Genomic DNA, 22,575 nt, shown 5'->3' on the forward strand with positions numbered 1-22,575 from the left:
AAAAAATAAAATTAAAAAAAGAATTCTTCAATATTACCTAAGTTTCCTAATTTGTTGGCATATTGTTGTTCAGGAAGACTTGTTACAGTTATGGCCCACAAGGAAGAAAGACTATTAAGATAAAATTATCTTATATTTACAGGTGCATTGTAAGAGGAGAAAGAAACAACTCTTACAAAAAAGTGAATAACTACGTTTTCATTTTCTCAGTGTATCTCATGTGTGAACTGAGTGATCACCATCTAAAGAGTAGCCTCATGTTACTTTCTATCCACGTTTTCTAATTTATTTTCCTTCACAATGTTTACTACTATTTTGTTTCCTACTATATTCATAGCATCTAGGATACTGACTACATATAGTCGGCACTCTACATATTTCTTGTATGACTGGCTGAATGGATGAACAGAAGACATTTTTAAATTGCTCTCCTATCACTTCCTACCATTGAATAATGTGGGCACAATTTACCTTAATGAGATATAATGAAAATATAATTAAAAAGAAAAATAAGATATGAAAAAGCCTTCATTTTCCATCTTTATTACCCAAGTTTAAAGGTTATCCATTGCCTGTTTTTCTTCCATTTGCACAGTTAAATAAGCCTTTACATCATCACAATGTAAATACTCACAGATTTGGAAATCCTCCTGCTTGATGAGTGTCATCATCCCTATGATTTTAAGGATAATCTAGTGGAGCTGCTACATGCCAGTATTTACTTCAGAAAGCAGTCTGATGTGGTGTAGATCCACATTAGACAAAACTGGTGGGAATTAATTCCTAGTACACGCAAAGAAATTTAACAATCTCCAAGTGTAACACTGAATGTTTCCATTTAATCATTGAATCATTGAGCAGGAGTTGTTCTTATTGAAGTTGCGTAGAAAATTGCATTACTCTCTGTATAGAAATTTGTTTCAGATGGAGATTTAGAAAAGAAATAACTGATATACTGTACCACCCTGATGGGATAGGTTTGTATTAGAGAGCTAGGGACAATATCAAAAGATTTTCCAATCTTTAGATTAGAATTTTGGCATAAACTTATTTTTCTTTCCATGCCAATCACGAGTTTTAAGAACCACGTTCATTTTTTTTGTTTGTTTTTATCTCAAACTTACCTCTTTACCTGGTTTTTTATTTTGTTTTTGTCCTAAGTATTAATTTCATTTTATTCAACATAGTTTGGGATGATTTAGATTGAGTGTCTACTGTGCCTGACATTATCTACATCTCTTTGTATATACTGTGTTATTTAATGACATTATAACCTCATGATCATACTCTATTATTCCCATTTAGTAAAGTTAAGGAAACTATTCCTTTAAAAAAAATGCATACATGCTGAAGTCTCCTTTTGTAAACAGTTATTCACTCTACCCAAATATTCAACAACCGTAGAAGTAGTCAAATATTCAACTGTCCAAATATGCAATAGCCATTTGCAGTCAGTATTCAGCTCTCATTTGACTCCTATAGATACTTTGTTAGGTGCTACAGAACACAGAGATGAATAAATCAGAATCTCCAATGAGTTCAGATCAAATTATGAGCATAATACTGTTGGAGCACTGAGAAGGTTAAAAACTAACTCTGGACAGAGGGAAGGGAAGAAATCCACAGTGATCATTCTGTAATCTGAGTGGAAACTGAAGGATGCCTAGAAGTTTAGCAGTCGTAGAACTTTACAATAATGTATGTATGAGCGAGAGGGAAATCATTCCAGCAAAGAAACTACCATGTGAGAAACATGAAATTGTCAAAGGATATGTAAGCTGGACAATTTCTATTTTTCAAGTCAGATCTTCTCTCTACTTATTCTATTCTTTTTTCTGTCCCCTCCTCCCAGGCTGAATATTTCTGTGGACTATATGCATCGAAAGGGTCCCTTGCTCTCTGGCCTCTTCTTTGGCTTTGCCTAGTGGGAGATACTTGAAGGAGATGGGAGGAAGAGAGGAGAGCGACTTTGGAATGTATCCACTCTCCTTCCATTCAGGATTGCTGCAAATTGGCTAAGCCCAAACAATATCCATATCTCTTGTCAAGTGCTACTCCCCCAGGTGTTCATCTCCTCAGTTCAGATTATAGCATCCTTTCATCCTTGAGACCTGGGCAGGAGGACACCCATGCCTCCCAACTCCTTGCTGTTGCTAGTCCCAAGAATATTCATTTCAAGTTGATTTCCTTTAACAACTTTGTAAAATGGGGTTTGTAAATGGCTTATTTATTTAATTTTGTAAATGACCTCTTTATTAAACTCTCTTCAGTTTTCCCACTTGAGTGTGCCATTGTTTTTCCCAGAGCTCTGACTTATACAACATAGCAAGTTTGAGCAAAAGTTAAGATATTTAGTGCCAGTTAAGATATTTAGTGCCACTGTAGTAAAGTGTGTGCAGAATTGCAGCTAATCCTGTCAAAAGTGAAGAAACAGTGAAATTATTTAGAAAGATAACTTGAAAGACATTGTGAAGAAAGCTAAGAGTAGCATCCAGGAAACCCATTATGGTGATGTTGCAATAATCCAGGCATTGAGAGTTGGAAGAGAGGAACAGAACAGATTTGGTGATGTCAGAAGGTGGACTGATAAGATTTATGATTGTGCAAAGGAAATGAGAAAAAGAAGAGGTTCAGAGTAACTCATACATATATACAAATAATATTTATAATGAGTATACTCAAAAAAGTATTCATTTTCCAAAAATGAAAAACCTATTATTGAAACATAAAATTTTTTTCATATATGCATAGTAATATTCATGTTTTTTCTGAAGATATTCACACTGTAAAAGGGTATATATAAAATCATTTCCATCCATTCTCATAAAGCTCTTAATGTCACTGTTGGTTAAAAAAAAATGTCTGTCAGGGGGACCTGGGTGGCTCAGTTGGTTAAGCATTAGACTTCGGCTCAGGTCACGATCTTGCAGTCTGTGAGTTTGAGCCTCATGCTGGGCTCTGTGCTGACAGCTCAGATTCTGGAGCCTGCTTCAGATCTGTGTCTCCCTCTCTTTCTGTCCCTCCCCTGTTCATGCTTTGTCTCTCTCTGTCTCTCAAAAATAAATAAATGTTAAAAAATTTTTTAAAAAAAGCAAACTGTCTGCCAGAACTATGGACTTGCAGTACCAGTTATAATATGTGGCTTTACTTAATCACATGTATATAAAAGACATATAAAAGGAAAGCCAAGTAATTTTAAGGGGAAGCTAATAGATGGAAGGAAATTTTGGCTCAATACTATTTGATATATAAGTCATACTGTAGTACTCTGCAAATTACACAAACTAAGTTACTTCACTCAGTTGTCCCAACAATCTACTCCCTGTCATAATTCTGATTATAAGGGCCTGGAACCATAATTAGTTTTCAGACAACCTCCCTCTGATTAAAATTATAATCTCAAAGTTATGCGGGAGACTACTTTCATCTATTTCAACAATTCACCTGAAGTTTATAATCCCTTAACTCACTCAATAAGTGGTGATTCATTCTATTCCTGATTCTTCAGTGCCTTCAACAACAGAGGGAAAAAAAAAGTATTACCACTGGAGACAGTCCATTGTGCCCTACAGAGTTGTGATTCATCTTTCTCCAGAAAATGCGGTCTGAGCTCTACCTCCTGTAGCAATCTAAAACTGCTCTACTATCTACACTATAGCTCTTCATTTATGTGTATTAATACTTATTTTATATTTATATTAATATATATTAATATAAATATATAAACACATATATATTAATATGTGTATTAATATCTATTTTATATTTATGTATTTTAATAATTATATACTTATATAAAATATAACATATTTTATGTATTATATATTGTATATATTCTTTTTGAGAGAGAGAAAGAGAGAGGTAGAGGGAAAGGGAGAGAGAGGCTCTTAAGCAGGCTCCATGCCCAACGTGGAGGCCAACTTGGGGCTCAATATCACAACGAGATCATGACCTAAGCTGAAATCAGGAGTCACATGTTTAACCGACTGAGCCACCCAGGTGCCCCAACATTTGACCAAAGCTTGCAAGTGTCTCAAGTCTTTTCTGGTTAAGAAATTTCATTTCCTTTACCCATTGACTATAATATGACCTGTCTATTGCCCTTACCTAGGAGTTTCTTTAGCTCTTATTCTAACTCCTCCATTTTGGGGCAAACTTTTGAATTCTCTCTTCATCTAAAAACTCTTTTCCTTATAGAATGAAATAATATTGGATTGAATTTTTTTTTTCTTATTGACCTGAAAAAGGGCTTTGGATGCATTTTAGGAAGCATATTACCTTATAGTATAAATAGAATATCATGTATAATTATACTATACACAATTACATCTAGTGTTTTGTGTTATCTGTATAAAATATTGAATACTAAAAATATAAGTCCTTTTCAGCTTCAAATATATTTTAATGAAAGCATTGCTTTCAAGAAAATAATCTGCCAAGAGTTCAAAACTATTTTCATGGGGAATTAGTTTCTATACATATTATATATATAATTTATTTAATGTTTATTTTTTAAGAGACAGAAAGAAAGAGAGAGCATTAGTGGGGGAGGGGCAGAGAGAGAGAAGGAGGCACAGGATCCGAAGCGGGCTCCACACTGTCAGCAGAGAGCGCGGTGTAGGGTTGGAACTCATAAACTGTGAAGTTATGACCTAGCTGAAGTCAGATGCTTAACCAACTGAGCCACCCAGGCACCCCAGGAACTAGTTTCTTAACAAAGTTAACTTTTCAATATATGATTGATAACATAAAGATGACTTTGTGAAAGCAGCACTTTCAAAGTGATATATAGAAGTGGTTATATATGTTCCCATTAATTTTCTGAGACAATATAGAGATGACACAAAATATTAGTAAATTGGACTTTAAAAAAAGGGTTTATAGTTTTACAGTATTTATGGTATTTCATAGATGAAATAACCTATTATTTTCTGATTTTTAAATTATTTATCATCAGAGATAATATAAATAGCATAAAATAATTTTCAACAGTAAATTTTATATTGTTAATATAGAAAACTACTTCTAAATTGAGGTCTGAAATTTTGAGGAGAAATTGTTTTATGTGGTACTCACTAATGAGGTAGCATTTTATTATAAATCACTTTGTAATTATTATAAATAATTAGAATTTAAAGATTACCTGATTTATATATAAAGCTCTTAGAATAGAGTCTGGTACAGGTGTTAGCAATTATTGCTTTTATTGTTAAAAAAGAAAACCTAAATATATATTGGATATATATCAGTGAAGTCATGATTAATACCTCTCCAGCTTTATTTGACATCTTTGCCTTTCCCTCCTCTGTGCTGTAGAGAATCTGGCCTTTCTAGTTTCTCAAATACCTCTTGCTTCCTCCAACCTCAGTACTTGCTGTTCCACTTTTTCTTCAAATCCCAATTCTAATTAACTCCTATTTATTGTTCTAAACCAATGTTGCTTCCTCGGAGAAGCCTACTAATATCTCTACCATCATTTCAACCCACACCCCAGACTAGGTCAAATTGCCTATTTTACGCTTTATGATTACTAGTACATGTCTTCTTAACACTGTGTACACAGTGGAGATAATTTTGCAGACTTCCTAAAGGATCGGGCTAGATAAACTAGCCTACTAACAGAAATGCAAAACTGGGCTAAACTTGTCAAGGGGTTGCAAATGACAGGGTCACCCACGGTACATGTAGAGTTCTTTAAAAATTGCAGAATATAAAATGAGTATAACGAAGAGAAGAAAAGTCAAGTTTAGAATCATAGGATAAAAAGTGGTGGTGTATTCTCCCCTCCCCTAAATTCCTAAATCCAATAAAATTTTGAAATCTGAAATGCTTTATATAATTGGATTTGTTGTGGAAATCATATGACAGTACAAGTTTGCATTCAGGTTCATAATGGGTGACATGAAAGTATTTTATACAGATTCAAGAATAAAAACAGAGGGTACCAAATAGGTTAGATTGTATTTCACTTAGAAATCATGGGGGAAGGTGCTGAACTCACACAGGCCATTACAGTAAAGCTCCATGGAAAGTTTAACCAAATATCCAAGAGGCAATGTTTCCCAAAGAACATTTAGGTAGTAATTTCGTACATATTTTGTGATTATTTGAATAATGTCTTTCTTCTGTGTTAGACTCTGAATTCTACAAGAGCAGGAACCATATCTATCTTATTTATCAATATGGTCAAAGAATGTAATAAAATCTTGGGAAAAAAGCATTCAAGAAATAATTGAAAACAAATAGCTGATATTCAATTAATAAATGAATAGGTAAATCTAATTGCTGAATTTAAACCAAAAGTATATAAAATGAAAGTCAAGTACTTTCACTATTCTGAAACTTTATTTTTATTTTTTAAATTTTTTTAAGTTTTATTTATTTATTTTGAGAGAGAGGGAGTGAGTGAGCACACATGCATGCATTCAAGCGGGGGAGGAGCAGAGGGAGGGAGAGAGAGAATCCCAAGTAGGCTCTGCACTGTCAGCATGGAGCCCAAGGCAGGGCTTAATCTCAGGAAACCTGAAATCATGACCTGAGCCAAAATCAGGCATTCGACACTTAACCAACTGACCCAGGCACCCCTGAAACTTTATTTTTTAAATCTAATTTTCCTCAAGTGCCAGTCTATAAATTTTACTTATAAAAATCAAAAAATCTGGGTAAATAAGCAAGTTATTTGTTTCTTGCTTGATAATATTTTGAAGTTCCTATTATATGTGTACATATATTTGAATGTATGGATATACAAGCTTATTTTAATAAATATTTGTTCCCTTCAAAATTCACTAAGACAATAGTTATGACAAATTAATTAACTGGCTCACTCTTATTTAAAATACTTATGAAAAAGCATAAATAAAATTTGTCTGCAAAATGCCATTTCGGAAAAGATTATATTTCTCTCTAGTGATTTTTTAAAGCAGAAAATGCCTTAGCACCAAAGGCCAGAAGTTGAAACAGTATGGGTCATGAACAGCTGTTACAACGAATCTTTATTTTGTACAGACAATAGGCAGACAACATTACATATATGGGCTTTACAGCCTAAAACATTGCCTACCGTGACTGGAAGCAAATTGGAAAACAGCAAAATCCACATCATTTGAGGCAAATATTCTTTGCATTGTTAATCTAGTGCATATCTGAAGGCTGTACACTGCCTTTCATACCAAAATTTTAAAATGTGTAGAGGCATATAAAAATCCAGAAACAGAGCTTACTAAAAATGCTAACAAAAGGAAGAATCATACCAGATATCAAGAACAATCGCAAATGGAAAAGGCTTGCTTATTGAAAGTAAGTAACGGTATGTCAAAATACTCTGTTTAGATATCAAAGAACCAGAAAAGACCCTTCAATTATATCAGAAAAGTAAGTGGTAAAAGAATGTGGCCTTGTCTTAGAATGGAAAGGAAAATTGATAAAAGATGGCATTTAAAATAGGAGCTTTCAGTGGATGCTTCTGAGAATTACAGACTCTATAAAAAATAATAAGACATAATTTTAAACTTGTTTGAGTGATATGCTAATTGAAAGAGTGAAGAATCCAATCTTAGCGATTACATATCAAATGATCATACTAAGGGCACTAATGTATTTGAGAATCTGTTTAGTAAAGGCAAGAATGGTAGTGAGAAGCTCAGACAAAAACCTGGGAAAAGCTAATGTGATCATATCAAAGATACATATTTCTTTAAAGGAGAAATAAAGTACTAACAATCATTTGAGTGATATTATATCGCAGATTGGATTATTTCTTCTCAAGGTCCAGAGGATATTTATTTGGATGAGCCTAAGGATCCATTTTTTCATGCCTACTTTTGAGCAAATTATTATTGCTGGAGAGAGCCACAGAACAGGAAATATTGATGCCCCAATGAATTCCTAATTACCAGTTTCAAATTAATCTTGTCAGCAGTGCCTGGCAATTGTACCTACTTCTATGGCCAACTGGCTCTCCCTTTCTACAATGTTTTAACATTCCTTTATTTTCCTCAAACCATTACCATAATTCAATCTCCCTGGTAACACCTTATTTCAAGCAGCAATCATCTCTCACCCAAAACAAAACAATAGCCAGTTTACTTATTCCCACTGCTTGCATTATTTTCCTTCCTTCAATTAATACTAAAATCTCCTCGCTAAAGTCTGATTATTCTCTTCCTTTGACTGATCACCTTGATTTTTCGCCATAGGACAAAAAATCTACGACCTGCTCTACAACTCTATCTCAGACCACTTCCTCCTTCACACTCTGTTTCCATTACAGTAGTCTTTATTCAAGTGCACAATGCTTTCCCCATCCTTACCCTTTGCTTTGGTTTCCTGGGCATCTTGTACCAAAGTGCCACAGAGTGACTTGAAACAAGAGGATTTTACTGTCTTAACAGCTCTGGAAGCTGGAAGTCTGAAATCAAGGGATTGACAAGGACCATGCTCCCTCAGAAAGCTGTAAGAAAATCCTTCCTTGCCTGCTCGTAGCTTTCTGTGGTTTGCTGGAAGTCTTTGGCATTCCTTGGCTTTTAGATGCATCAGTCAAACCTCCATCTTCATGTGGCATTCTCCATATGTTTCTCTCTATTCCCAAATTTCTTTTAAATCAGTCATATTGGGTTAGGGCCCACCCTAATGACCTCATTTTAACTCACTTGCCTATATAAAAACCCCATTTACAACTAAAGTCACATTCTGTGGTATTGGGGTTTAGGACTTAAACATACCTTTTTTAGAGGGACACAATTCAACCAATAAAAACTCACCATTTACGCAGGAGTTTTTCACATGTCATTTGTTCTTCCAGAAATCTTCCTGGCAACCCTTACTCTTCTGCCACCTTGCCTAGTTACCTTTCCAAATTTCAACCCAGAATGACTTGTCTTAGGAGAGACTGAGTCACAACCTAAATATGTTTTTCCCAGTAAATACATTCACATGGCTATATATTCCTTGCCTTTTAATACTTATCATATTTGTAATTTTGTTTATTTTACATTCCTTGGTTATTATCTGTCTACTTCACTAGACTGTGAGCTCTGCGAAGGTCATTTCTCCTTACTATTGTTTCATATACCACAGTAGGCATTCAGTAAATGTTTGGTTGAATGAATAACAGATCACACCAGAAATGACAAAAATGTCAGCTTGAAGTTCCTAAATTTCTGCCTTCACTGAAGTGTTAGTTAATGAGAACATAAATTGACTGTCTTCATATAATTCCAACAAAACAATATTCTACCTGTTTGGAAATAATTTCTGTAATATAGAGTAACTTAGCAACAAAATCAAGAAGCAACTTGTACTATTTTGAATTATCTGTGCTGTAATAGTAATACAGGACTTTAACCCTGCACATGCCAGTCAAATTCTCTTTTCAGTCTCAAAAAAATCAACTCTCTAAACATCCAAATTGCATTCATAAACTTCCAGGCAAGCAAAAAAGCAAAATACCATGATAGAGTTGAGGAATATTCAGTTCAGTACAACAAAATTTATTGATAAGTGCTGTGCTTGACTCTAGACACTCCTTAAGCAACCAGCTAATATAATGAGAGAAATGCTGTGGTGAATCATAACCAACAGCAGTGGAAACAGAAATACCCAACTATAATTATTCCCTTTCTATGCTTGACTCTTGTCTTTAATATTGCACATAAACGCTTTCATATTCAGAGGCAAAATAGGATTCTTTGGACGGCATCTACCTTGAATATTTTTCTCTCTCTTCCACAATTCCTTATATGAACTGCCATATTCAAAGTCTTCATCTGTATCCATATGGACTTTGGAGACTGGCAGAACTGTTTTAGAATTCCAGCTCTTACCATCTGCGTCATTTTGACCAATCTACTTAATGTATTTAAGCTTCACTTTCTTTTTCTGTAAAATAGAAATAATAATATTATCTGGTTGATTAGACTGTTTTGGATGTTAAATATATATAATGTGTATAATAAATTGCCTGCTTATGGTTGGCAGTCACGAAATGTTGCTACTATTCACCAACATAAGCATAAGAGGTAAATTATAAAACAATTTTCAATTTCAAACATAGGCATTTTCAAAACATAAGAGACTCTTAAAAACTGAGAACAAACTAAGGGTTGATGGGGGGTGGGAGGGAGGGGAGGGTGGGTGATGGGTATTGAGGAGGGCACCTTTTGGGATGAGCACTGGGTGTCGTATGGAAACCAATTTGACAATAAATTTCATATATTGGAAAAAAAACAAACAAACATAGGCATTTTATTTTCATTGTGTGGTTCACTTTATTTCCAAAACTATGGTACTGTTTTTATGATTTTTTACCTAACATTCATTTTTACCTATTAGCTGTCATACATAATAAATTAAGGATATTTCCTTTAAGTAAATTTCAACTAAAGTTAATATGATGAGTAGTACATAGGTAAGTTCCAATATATCTATTAAAGGTCCAATTCTGCCTAATAGTCATAAAACAAAGGGCAATAAGCAAATTAAAAAAAATTATTCTTATCTTGAAATATTTATTCTTAAAATTAAAATGTTTTGGACTTAAGTAATAGTCATTCTTTGATTATATTGTTGCCTTTGAAAAATTTACAGAAATCAAAATATATTTGAGAAACACAAAATTGTCAATAGCAAAAACAATTTCAACAATGTTTTGTTGATAGAAATGTAAAAATATAATTAATTTTGTGTATAATTTCAAATTAATTTTCTACTCTATTAGCCAGAATTTGGCAATTAGGCATATTATCCAATTTGAAACTGTCAATTGTTTCTCCCAGACATATTATTAATATTTTAACAAGTGAATAAAACTTGATTTTTGTTACCATATTCAAAGTTTCCAATTTCCCAAAACTTTGCTCTCTAAAAATCATATGTGTGTTTTTGAGAGTCTCAAGTATATTTTTCTATAACTATTATGTTATACATAGTTACACAGGCACTATGAAGATTTTCATGGTAAACCATGAATTCAATTTTAGAGGTAACAGCAAGGGATAGCCTCAGTCAAACTTGACTTATTTATTATTATCTGAATCCTGATCTTGTCTCGATATTTTTAGATGGAGTTGTTGATGATATCCTTTATAAGGGATTCCTCATTTTTGTCAGATAGGTTTATCTATATTAGTTCTCCAGAATTTTCCTCTAAAAAGTTAAACTACAGAAGAAAAATGGAGGTCTTGAGGTACAGAACTCATATTTTTAAGCATTTACTATGCACTTTTCCAGTCCCATTCAACAGACATTTATGAATTCTGATAATGTGCAAGGCACAGCACAAATAATCAATACCTTTCACTTACCTTATTTCTATTGATCTTGACTTCACCCCTATAAGGTGAATGTTCTTGTTTCTATTTTTAAAATAATAAAGCTGAGGTTCAAAAAGTTTGAATAAGTGACAGAATAGGATTTGAACCTCAGTATGCCTGATTCCTAAGACTATGCCATGATTATCATTCCATGCTGCCTCTACAAAGCAAAATCCTTATCAACTTGCTTACCAGAGACAGATAACTCCTTTGAAACTCCATTTTTAACTCTGCTAGTAAGAGAACCAACAAAATGGTTTTGTTTGTTTTTGTATAGGTATATGGCCATTATTGATCCCTTGAAACCCAGACTATCTGCCACAGCAACCAAGATCGTCATTGGAAGTATTTGGATTCTAGCATTTCTACTTGCCTTCCCTCAGTGTCTTTACTCCAAAATTAAAGTCATGCCAGGCCGTACTCTTTGCTACGTGCAATGGCCAGAGGGTCCTAAACAACATTTCACGTAAGTTAATTCTCTACTGTGGTTTTCAATTCAATTTATTGAACACTTAAAGAACTATAGGTTGGGAGCAACAATTAAGCAAATAAAACATAAACATTTCCCTCAAGGGTCCATATGTTATTTGGGAAAAGAGGCACATTGAAGTACTAGAATACATGGGTGCCTGGTTAGCTTAGTTGGTAGAGTAACTCTTGACTTCGGAGTTGTGAGTTTGAGCCCCACAGTGGGTGTAGAGATCACTTAAAATCTTTAAAAAAAAAAAAAGTTTAAAATACTACAATATGGTATGGTCAATAAGTTTTATAAATTACAAAGGTTACTAACATGAAAAATGAGATGAATTTTATATGGGGTAACTCTAGAGAGTTTCCTGAAGGAAGTGATAAAATCCCTGGAGATGAAAGCAATGCACAAAGGAAAGCAGGGTTGTTATTAATTGAGAAAAGAATGGGAAAGGAAGAACTGAAGCCCAAAGGTGCTGATTGTCCTTTTAAAGTCCTGGTTAGGGAAAGGCAGTTCTGGTAGGTTCTTGGTTGTGCTCCTTTGTTTTAGCATTAAAGAAACATAAACACTAGGTTGGAAAATAATTATGAATGTTATACAATAGAATTTGGTATTTCATATTTTGGACACATATTAAGAAAAGCAAAAGGAAAAAAAGTAATTGGGCAACTGTTTGCATTTTTTATTCCGATAATTTAAATTTTAATTCAATAAAATCTAATGCAGTGTCCTATTTTTTTCTTTAAAAAATAACAAATGATGCAAATACAATGGTAATCTTTTATAATTTTTTTAATGTTTATTTATTTTTGAGAGAGAGAGCACAAGCAGGGGAGGGGCAGAGAGAGAGGGAGACAGAATCCAAAGCAAGCTCCAGGCTCTGAGTTGTCAGCACAAAGCTGGACATGGAGCTCGAACTCGCAAACCACGAGATCATGACATGAGCTGAAATAGGATGTTTAATATAACGGTCATTTTTTAAAGCAGTCACTTTATCAAACTTCTCTACCCAAAGTCCAGATTTGTTTTTAAGTTTTTATTATAATTCCAGTTAGTTAAGATACATTGTTATATTAGTTTCAGGTGTACAATATAATGATTCAACAATTCCATACATCATCTGGTGCTCACCATGAGAAGTGCACTGCTTAATCCCCATCACCTTTTTAACCCACCCCTTCTCACCCACCTCCTTTCCAATAGCCATCAGTTTGGTTTTTTTTAATTAAGAGTGTGTTTTTTAATTTCTCTCTCTCTCTTTTCCCCTTTGCTCATTTGTTTTTTTCTTAAATTCTACATATGAGTAAAATCATATGGTATTTGTTTTTCTCTGACTTCCCAGAGTCCAGATTTTTAAAGAAAAATATTAGGAAGTATTTAATTGAAGGAAAAGCAGGAAATAGTTATTAAACTGAATACTGTTATTCTATCTGATATTAATAAATCTTAGCTGTATAACAAAATAAAAGTAATCATAATAATAAAATTAAGTTATTTGTTGACTGAATCGCTTCCCACTGACTGTAACTCAATACTTAAAAAGCTATCAGGAAACGGGAAGGCAAGGAGGTTTAAGATTCCCTTTACAAAGAAACAGGTATTGAGAAGACTAGTATACCGAATTCTTTAATTTCCTTAAAGCCTTCCGAAGACAGCGGAAACTACACAAAACTTTATACAAATTTTAATTGTGTGGTTATATTATCAGTTGCCCTTCTATTCCTCCCCAACTGCATCCTTATCAATTTTTTAAATATTTATTTATTACTTTTGAGAGACAGGGAGAGACGGGGGAGGGACAGAGAGAGAGGGAGACAGAGGATCCGAAGTGGGCTCTGTGTTGACCATGAGATCGTGACCTAAGCAAAAGTCAGATGCTTGGCTGACTGAGCCAGCCAGGTGCCCCTACATCCTTATCATTTTGACTTAAATCTATAAAAACGTAGAATTTAGTTTGCTAATTTATAGTATCTTGACACTAACAGATGTCACTAACAGATGTGACTAACAGACCCGAATGTTATTTACCAAATTAATAATGCTATCATATATGTCATGACATTAGAAATGCATGTAAATGTCTTTACCTGATTTTTTTAATTATAGTCATATATCTTGTGGATCCAGTGTGGTTTAGAATATCTAGTTACATTTTTTTCTTTGGATAAAAACAATTTATTTCAAATATTACTGATGTTGCAAGGGTATATAGAATAATTTTGCATATGAGAAAATACCTGTCAGTTGATTTGTTTATTCTGTCTCATCTTTTTGTCTCTGATGATAAATTTAATTAGGTTAGCTCAACAATTACCAAGCAGAGAAATGGCATTCGTCCAGAACCTCTAGGCAAGGACAGCATGGGCAGTTTAAATTAGCACTGCAATGCAGCTATACTTTTTGTATATGAATCAAAGATTGGCAAGGATCAGCTGGTAGCATTTGGACAAATATAGTAGACAAGAGCATGATATTTTGATAAATTTGTGAAATGAGAACTCGGAGAAAATGTGGAAATAATCTTTGGAATTTTCAGTTATGATTTAAAAGAAAATGAATTCAAAGTTCCCCACATATTGCATCTCAATATGATCTTCAGCTTGCGTTTGTTTGTTTTTATTTCTTGCAGCTACCATATTATTGTCATTGTACTGGTGTACTGTTTTCCATTGCTCGTCATGGGTGTCACATACACCATTGTTGGAATTACTCTTTGGGGAGGAGAGATCCCAGGAGACACCTGCGACAAGTACCATGAGCAGCTAAAGGCTAAAAGAAAGGTACTGTTCATATAATTTTACCCAGCATTTGTGTAAGCGGCTCATCAGAGGGGGAAAAACCTAGTTATGACATTTTAATATAATATGATTTAATGCTTTCCTCCTATTTTTTTTGTCTTGTTTTCTTTCTTTTTATCAACTCTTTCTTTTAATTTCTTTTTGTCTTCTATAAGCACTATCCATGTACAGAATCGGTCTGGAATAGTCACTTTCTTACAGGACTTTTATTTACCTTTTATAGAGTATTCTCAATTACTCCACCTGCAACTTATGAAATTTCACTTTAAGCCCAGTGATTATATTTCTGCAGCTGTAGCTATCTTTGTCCTTTATTGAACAGAATGCCTCGGATGCCCTCTAATCATCCAGCAGTTTCCTTTATCCCCAGGATCTCTCTTAGTATGTGCTATAGTTTCCTAATATCCATCTTCCTATCCCTCTCCCACGCCTCCTGCCCCTCCCCTACCTCCAACCCGCCCCTCCCCTCCCTCATCCCCATCTGTACACAGCCATCATGTATGTCTGATTAAGAGATGAGAGCTGCATTAATATTCTTCTACAACTTATTGGGTGCATGAAAAAGCTTACTTTTGAACAATTCACATGAAACAAAAAGCTTCTAAAGATTATTATATTGACATTTTACTAGGATTATTTTTTTCATTAAGATGTTTTTACTATCATGTGACTCAATATGTGAAATTTTAAACAAATGTGTGGAGTTAAAAAGAATCTTACAGTCATCTATTCCATCTTTCTCTCTTCAGTCGATGTATTCCTAATGCAAATCAGAAATGCTTTCCCAAAGATAAGAGTCATACTGATTATGCCAATTATTATTTATTCCATTTACGATTCACTTATTTATGTAGAACTACTACCTACTACATGGACACTTCCCTTAAAAAACACTCAACAATTTAAAAACCACTTACCTACAAACACTCACTTAACAAAGATCAATCAGGTTTTAAAATCTAATGTAGAAATTTGATTCTATTTTAGTACTGATATGTTTTTCCTCTGTTATCGGTAAATAGTGGAACATAAGACTTATGTTCAGTTAACATTTCACCATGGTCTCTAGTATTTGGAAACAAAAGAGTAAGCGTGAAGTTCACATTAATTTAGTCATTTCAGCCTATAATATTATGTATTTATTTCTCTTTCAAAAAATTACCTCAAAAATGAAGTACACAAACAACTAAATCATGCCTTTAGCATCTAAAAAAATTAAAATTTAAAATTTAAAAAAAGCCTCTAAAACTAGAAGAATTTCAACAACATGGTGACCTTAAATGAATAGTTTCTCTTTCTACTTTGTAATTTCAACCCTCACTTGCTAACATCTTGCTCATATTGCAAGATACTCTTTGCAGGTACTATTTTCTTATAGCTATACGTCAGGTTCATCACATTAAATAACTGATACGGATTTCAGAATAATGTCTGTCTTTGTACTACTCGCCTAGTTTCTCATCTTTCATTTCCTTCTTATGGCTTAGGCATCTTTTTTTTTTCTTTTTTAACATTTTTTTCCCTGTTTACTCCTAAACAAATTAAAATAAGCCCAGTATTTGTTGATTATAGTTCTCTTTTTCTCATATACATGTGGTATCTTCTAGCAAGAAATGAAAAGTTAATCTAAGTGTTCCTCTTTATTTTTTATTTGAGTCCCAGGGACAGGAAAAGCAAGAAAGAATATTTTTGTCTTTGGCCTTATATACCTGATGAAAGTAAGGCATAAATATTTAATTTTTATTTTATTACTCTTCAATTTCAAAGTATGAATATCAACTCAAACTGAGAGAGTGACCCTTCTAGAACATTTTAAGAAAGTCAGACATTTAAAAGCTCCAGTGCATATTTCTCTGAGATTGTGTTCTGGGCTAAAATAATACAAAATGACATTCATGCCATGAACTTCTCATAATAAATCAACTTGTCCTTGGATTTCGTTCACAGGCATTTATTAGTATGGTCATCAGTATCTCAGAAGTAATACTCATTTTGTCTAAAAATTTAAAATTTCAAAATTGAGCTGGCTTTCCTCTTAATTTCTTTATTTGTACCCAAAATTAAAATATTGTCTGATATGGCTTGGAATATAGTTTTTTATCTAGTAATCATATATTTTTTTTTAATGTATGTTTATTTTTGAGAGAGAGAAAGACACAGCATGAGCAGGGGAGGGGCAGAGAGAGAGGGATACAGAATCCAAAGCAGGCTCCAGGCTCTGAGCTGTCAGCGCAGAGCCTGATGTTGGGCTGAAACCCACAAACCATGATCATGACCAGAGCGAAAGTCAGATGCTCAATCGAATGAGCTACCCAGGTGCCCCATATGATTTTTTTTTTAATTTTTTTTTAACATTTATTTATTTTTGACAGAGAGAGACAGAGCATGAGTGGGGGAGGGGCAGAGAGAGGGAGACACAAAATCTGAAGCAGGCTCCAGGCTCTGAGCTGTCAGCATAGAGCCCAACGTGGGGCTGGAACTCACAGACCACGAGATCATGACCTGAGCGGAAGGCGGACGCTCAACCGACTGAGCCACCCAGGCGCCCCGCCCCATATGATTTTTATATTTTAATATGAGAACTTAGGTCAAAAATATAAACCCTGCTCTGGATGAGCATTTTTAATTATATGCTATCTTCTGGAGAATAAATCTTTGATAATATAGATTGGATTTCAGAGATTAAACAAGAGAGTATTGGTTATAACAGTGCAAATTCATCATGACCATGGGGGGAAACAACTCCATAAGAAACTCTCAGCCAGCCTCCTGGTAATAAATAAGTAGTGGAACCCCCAAATACATGAATAAATGAAAGCTTAAGAAATTTTAGTCAAATCACTGAAATCTTTGCAACTGTTGAGAAACATTGCTTTCATTTCTCTTTCTCCCTCAATCTGCAGAAATTGTGCTCAATTTCAAACATTGATTAAATTCTCTGAAGAACAGTCAGTACAATAAATTACTATGTCTATGTTAAAGAGAATGTATCAATCCAAACATTAAACTAATATGAAACTTTCAGATAATTGAAGATTAACTTCCCTGTTCAATCTTCACATATGTCCTACCTAAGTGTGTATATATATATATATATATATATATATATATATATATATAGTTTGAAAATACTACTACTAGTTCTAGCCAACACCATGTAAAAAGACTAAATATTAGTCCTAAGAAATAAGTTAATACTTCTGGAAATATTTCCTCATTAAAACTGGAGTGCTGAAAATGAAAATCACTATTAAAATCCAATGACTCTACAAAGCTCACTAAATGCTAGAAGGATTGTCTGACATTTGAGTCACATATATAGAACTAGTCTTCCAAAAAAACGGTAACAATCACACTAACAAACTCTTTCTTATATAAGTGTATTTTACAACTTCAAAGCACATTGTATACCTCATTGCACAACCAGATATCCTTAATTTATAGTAAATGTTCTAGATTTTAAATTATTGTATGTTATATACCTATTGGCTTTCAATATAAGACTATTTAAATATGCATATTGAAATAATAATGTACCTTTAATGTAATAAAGTGATTAACTTAAGAATTCTGGCACTTTATTTTTTTTAATTTTTAATTTTATTTAAATCCAAGATAGTTAACATATAGTATAGTAATGATTTTAGGGGTAGAATTTAGTGATTTATTTACCTATAACACCCAGTGCTGATCCCAACAAGTGCCCTCCTTAATGCCCATCACCCAGGTAGCCCATCCGCCCACCCAATACCCCTCCAGCAACCCTCAGTTTCTTCTCTATGGTTAAGAATCTCCTATGGTTTGCCTTCGTCTCTCTTTTGCTTCTTATTTTTCCTTCCCTTCCACTATGTTCACCTGTTTTGTTTCTTAAATTCCACATTATGAGTGACATCATATGATATTTATCTTTCTCTGACTTACTTCACTCAGCATTATACACTCTAGTTCCATCTTCATTGTTGCAAATGGCAAGATTTCATTCTGTTTGATCGCCAAGTAATATTCCATTATATATATATATATATATATATATATATATATATATATATATACCACACCATTATACACACACCATTATATATATATCTTCTTTATCCATTCGTCAGTCAACGAACATTTAGGCTCTTTCCATAATCTGGCTACTGTTGATAGTGCTGCGATAAACATTGGGGTGCATGTGCCCCTTTGAATCAGCATTTTTGTATCCTTTGAGAATCTCGGCACTTCAAACAAGAGTATTTTCAAATAGTAGCAAATTATAAAGTATTGATTAAAACCACACAATCCCAAAAGTCTTGGCTCTCATTAGTTTTATTATTTTTGTAGTAATTGGTTAATATTCTTGCCAAAGCTCTCCTTCAGGAAATGTGTACTATTTCATACATTACGTTGCTATAATATTCAAATTGAAAATTGAATTTGAAATATTTTTACAAAGTTTTAAGACAGAATGTTTTTCTAACATTATCCTGTTTACTGAACTTGTTATACTAATGCTTACATTCCAGTGTGAGAATAATTTAGTTTCTAGAAGAAAAAACTGACCCTGGTCTACTTTATTCTACTTACAGGTGGATATAGCCACAGATTTTGGCTACCTTTAAAACCCTGGCTAAGATACCATGTATGAAAGTAATCTACTTGAAGTCATAACAATTATACACCAAAATCTGGAACTGCATCTCTTTATGTTGGAATATAAAAAGTCAGATTTTAAATATCTAGTGCAGGGGCACCTGGGTGGCTCAGTCAGTTAAGCATCTGACTTTGGCTGAGGTCATGATCTCACGGCTCGTGTGTTCGAGTCCCATGTTGGTCTCGATGATGACAGCTCAGAGCCTGGAGCCTGGTACAGATTCTATCTCCAACTTTCTGTCCCTCCCCTGCTTGCGCACACTCTCTCTCTATATATAAATAATCATTAAAAATTTTTTAAATATCAAATGCATAACTCACAAGCTGATTTAAAATACATTTGCAGTTTAAAAAATCTATACTAGAATGATAGCTCTGATCATAAGCTAAAATTTAATGAATCCCTTTCTTACTGCTATTCTAGATTAAAATCAAATGCAGTATAAGGAGGAAATGAGTAGGGGGTGCTAACATCTCATATTTAGGATGTTTTGGTGAAAGAAATCAAACATACTTTGACTTTTTTCAGCTTTGTCCATATTGTTCCATTTCCTTCAGTTTCTAGGAGTCAGAAAACTAGAGATACTGTCTCATAAACCATTGTAATGCTTATTTGAGTTAGGATCTTATCTACAACTAAATCTACACAGCTACGATTTGAACTCATTCACTTTAGAAACAGAGAAGACTTGCTATCCGTCTCTCTCACATAGTATTCTCATAAATTGACTACTTTTGGCAATGTGACATTCCCCTATAAATGATACTAAATTCTTTGCAATGACAAAGCATCTTGGAGTAACCATGTACAACTTAAATTCCAGAAGCTCAGTGATCAGCAAGGTGGAAAAAATAAATTATACTTATTAATAGATATATGCGGTAGACATAAAAAATAGCTTAATACTTTAATTATAATTATTAAATGTATCTATAAGAAAAATAATTGTGGCTAGATAGAGAATGAAAACCAATGATAAGAATTATATCTGATCAACTTTAATTCATTCATCAAAGGTGATTTATTAAAAGTTCCCATTGTGGAAAGACCATTGATAAAGTTGGTCTGATATCAGAAAAAAAAAAAAAAAAGCTGTCTTGTGATATTCTTTTTTTTGTCTTGTGATATTCTTATAAATCAGGTAAAGAAAAATGGCCCTGTTGCAAATCGCATTAATATTGATTGAATTTGGATGCTCCACGTGTGCTGATGAAAATAATGAAGTCAGTCTAAATGGAGGCTTTGAGGCGCATGCCACAGAGATCTACTCTTAGTACTAGCTCATTCAGAATTGATAAATAACATGAATATCAATTCTGTGGCCATGATAAATAAGTCTACAGATAGAGACAGAATATTAGATGACTGAATTAATAACTAGGAAGGCCAAGAACACAGTGTCATATGCATGATAAGTTGTCCACACTTGTATGGTCTTGATCCCATGGCTGACCAGAAAGAGCAGGGTTTGGATGTCAGTGATCTCTATTCTAGTTATTGCACTATCAACATGTGATCTTAGACACATCTCTTTAACTTTATTAGGCCCTGTTTACTGAAGACTGTGGAGGTTTGAAGAAGGCCCCTTTGGGATTAAAATTCTTTGATTCTAATGCCTAGCACCATGCCTTTTACCTAGCAAGCACTTGATTCTTATTGGTATTTCCCTCTTCTCATGCCATTTTCTATCATGTTCAATATGGAGAACCTAAAACTGAATGCAGAATTCAATTCTGGACATTTACACCCAACTCTCATTTTACTCCTTTTAATAAATCAGTGATTTGCATTTAAGATGGCTGTAGATTTTATCAAGACTTAGAGTTGAAATACATTAACTATAAAATCAGTTTTCAAGAAGCCTAGAGTTGCTTGTTTTTTCCTATATATTAATTTAACAAAAAAATATAAATGGAAAATTTCCTGTGATGACATTTAACCAAAGTACAACAGCTCAACCACAGGGAGAAAAAGAGTTAGTTTCAACTTTTCAAATTCACCCTATAAACCCCTTATTCCTAGAAAATTTCCATTAAAATAAGGTGAATCAATCATTTAATAGCACATTTCCTTCTCTGTGTTTTAATATTTACATCAGATTTTATGCTATTAATCTGAACTTCTTCCTAACAATTGTCTTCCTTTAGCTACCCAGCTGGAGCAAATAAAGTAATACAACATGTGCACATTTTTCTAAAAGAGAACTCGCTGTGCAATGTCAGCAGTGGCAAATGTTCAGATTAACTGAAAATCTGCTGAAATGTTGGCTTTGTGAATAAACTAGAAGTTTGTGTCTGAACTCTTTCTCCATAAGCAATTGTTTAATCCTTATGTTTTTGTTGCAATAAAAACACTTGATATAATTTAGACTTCAAATATTAATACATTATGTAGATGTACAAGCTTGTATATAATGCAGTGTGATTTTCCTATCTTTGTGTTCCTCCTTCATTTCTCTGCTTCTATGACACATTTACATGTATTTCCATGCATCTTTCCCCAATAACTTGGCACAATATTATTATTCATATGATTAATCATAAAACCATATATCCCTTTTCAAATATCTCCATTTTTAAGAAATATACATCTTCTCATGTGTTCTTTCTTTTCAAATGTATATTATCATCCAGGTACAAAACCAGTATTATAATAGTAGGATTTTCTAGGGAAATGAAATCAAGAACTATAAAATATATTTTTAAGTTTTCATCATGTATCACAAAATATCTCCTCCATAAAGAAAAATATTTTAAGCACTTTTATATAGAAGTTCTTGATAATTTATCAACAATTTTTCATTCAGGCACTTTGAGAAAAGTTTGTGCTTTGGCTGGTGGATCAATGAGAATCATTAGAACATATCTGCTTTTTTAACTTTGAAAATTATCTAAATATTTTAGTCCATCAGGACACGATGAATATTTATATGATTGGGTCTTTAAAAACCTTACTGTCTTCAAGAAAAAGAACAAAGACCAAAACAAAGTAAAAAAATACTTGAAATTTATGGTAGATAGGAAGAATATTACCATGAAGTACTTCTAATTGAAACAGTGAAGCTTAAAGAAAACGAATACCTGTTCAGTCCACTAACTTTTACCTCACCAGGGGCTATAACCCGCAATCAGGAGTGCCTCCTGCACCTGAGCTTTGCATTGACTGCAAATGCCACTTGGTTTAAAACCTTTGATTAAATCTTCTCCCTGTTCTCTATGGGTGGCAGTGGATAGGAATCATTTTTAAAAGCCTAGAAAAGTTTCTATATATTTATTTCTGCTTTTCCAGTAATACTCAAGAAGAGTAATTGTTTACTCCTTTTTGAAAAGATGGCACTTTAGGAGGAAATATCTACAGCCC

General features: G+C 33.5%; 1 protein-coding gene across 1 annotated transcript in view; it reads left to right on the forward strand.

The window, feature by feature from the left end:
• TACR3 (tachykinin receptor 3) overlaps positions 1 to 22,575 on the forward strand; it is a 94,084-nt gene that overhangs the window by 27,795 nt on the left and 43,714 nt on the right. Inside the window, exons 2-3 of the mRNA XM_019416298.2 lie at positions 11,590 to 11,778; positions 14,411 to 14,561. Coding sequence (XP_019271843.1) covers positions 11,590 to 11,778; positions 14,411 to 14,561 — 340 coding nt within the window. The remainder of the gene's footprint in view (positions 1 to 11,589; positions 11,779 to 14,410; positions 14,562 to 22,575) is intronic.

Source organism: Panthera pardus, unplaced genomic scaffold (assembly GCF_024362965.1).
Source record: "Panthera pardus isolate Hobbes unplaced genomic scaffold, ASM2436296v1 HiC_scaffold_13, whole genome shotgun sequence".
Lineage (NCBI taxonomy): Eukaryota > Metazoa > Chordata > Mammalia > Carnivora > Felidae > Panthera > Panthera pardus.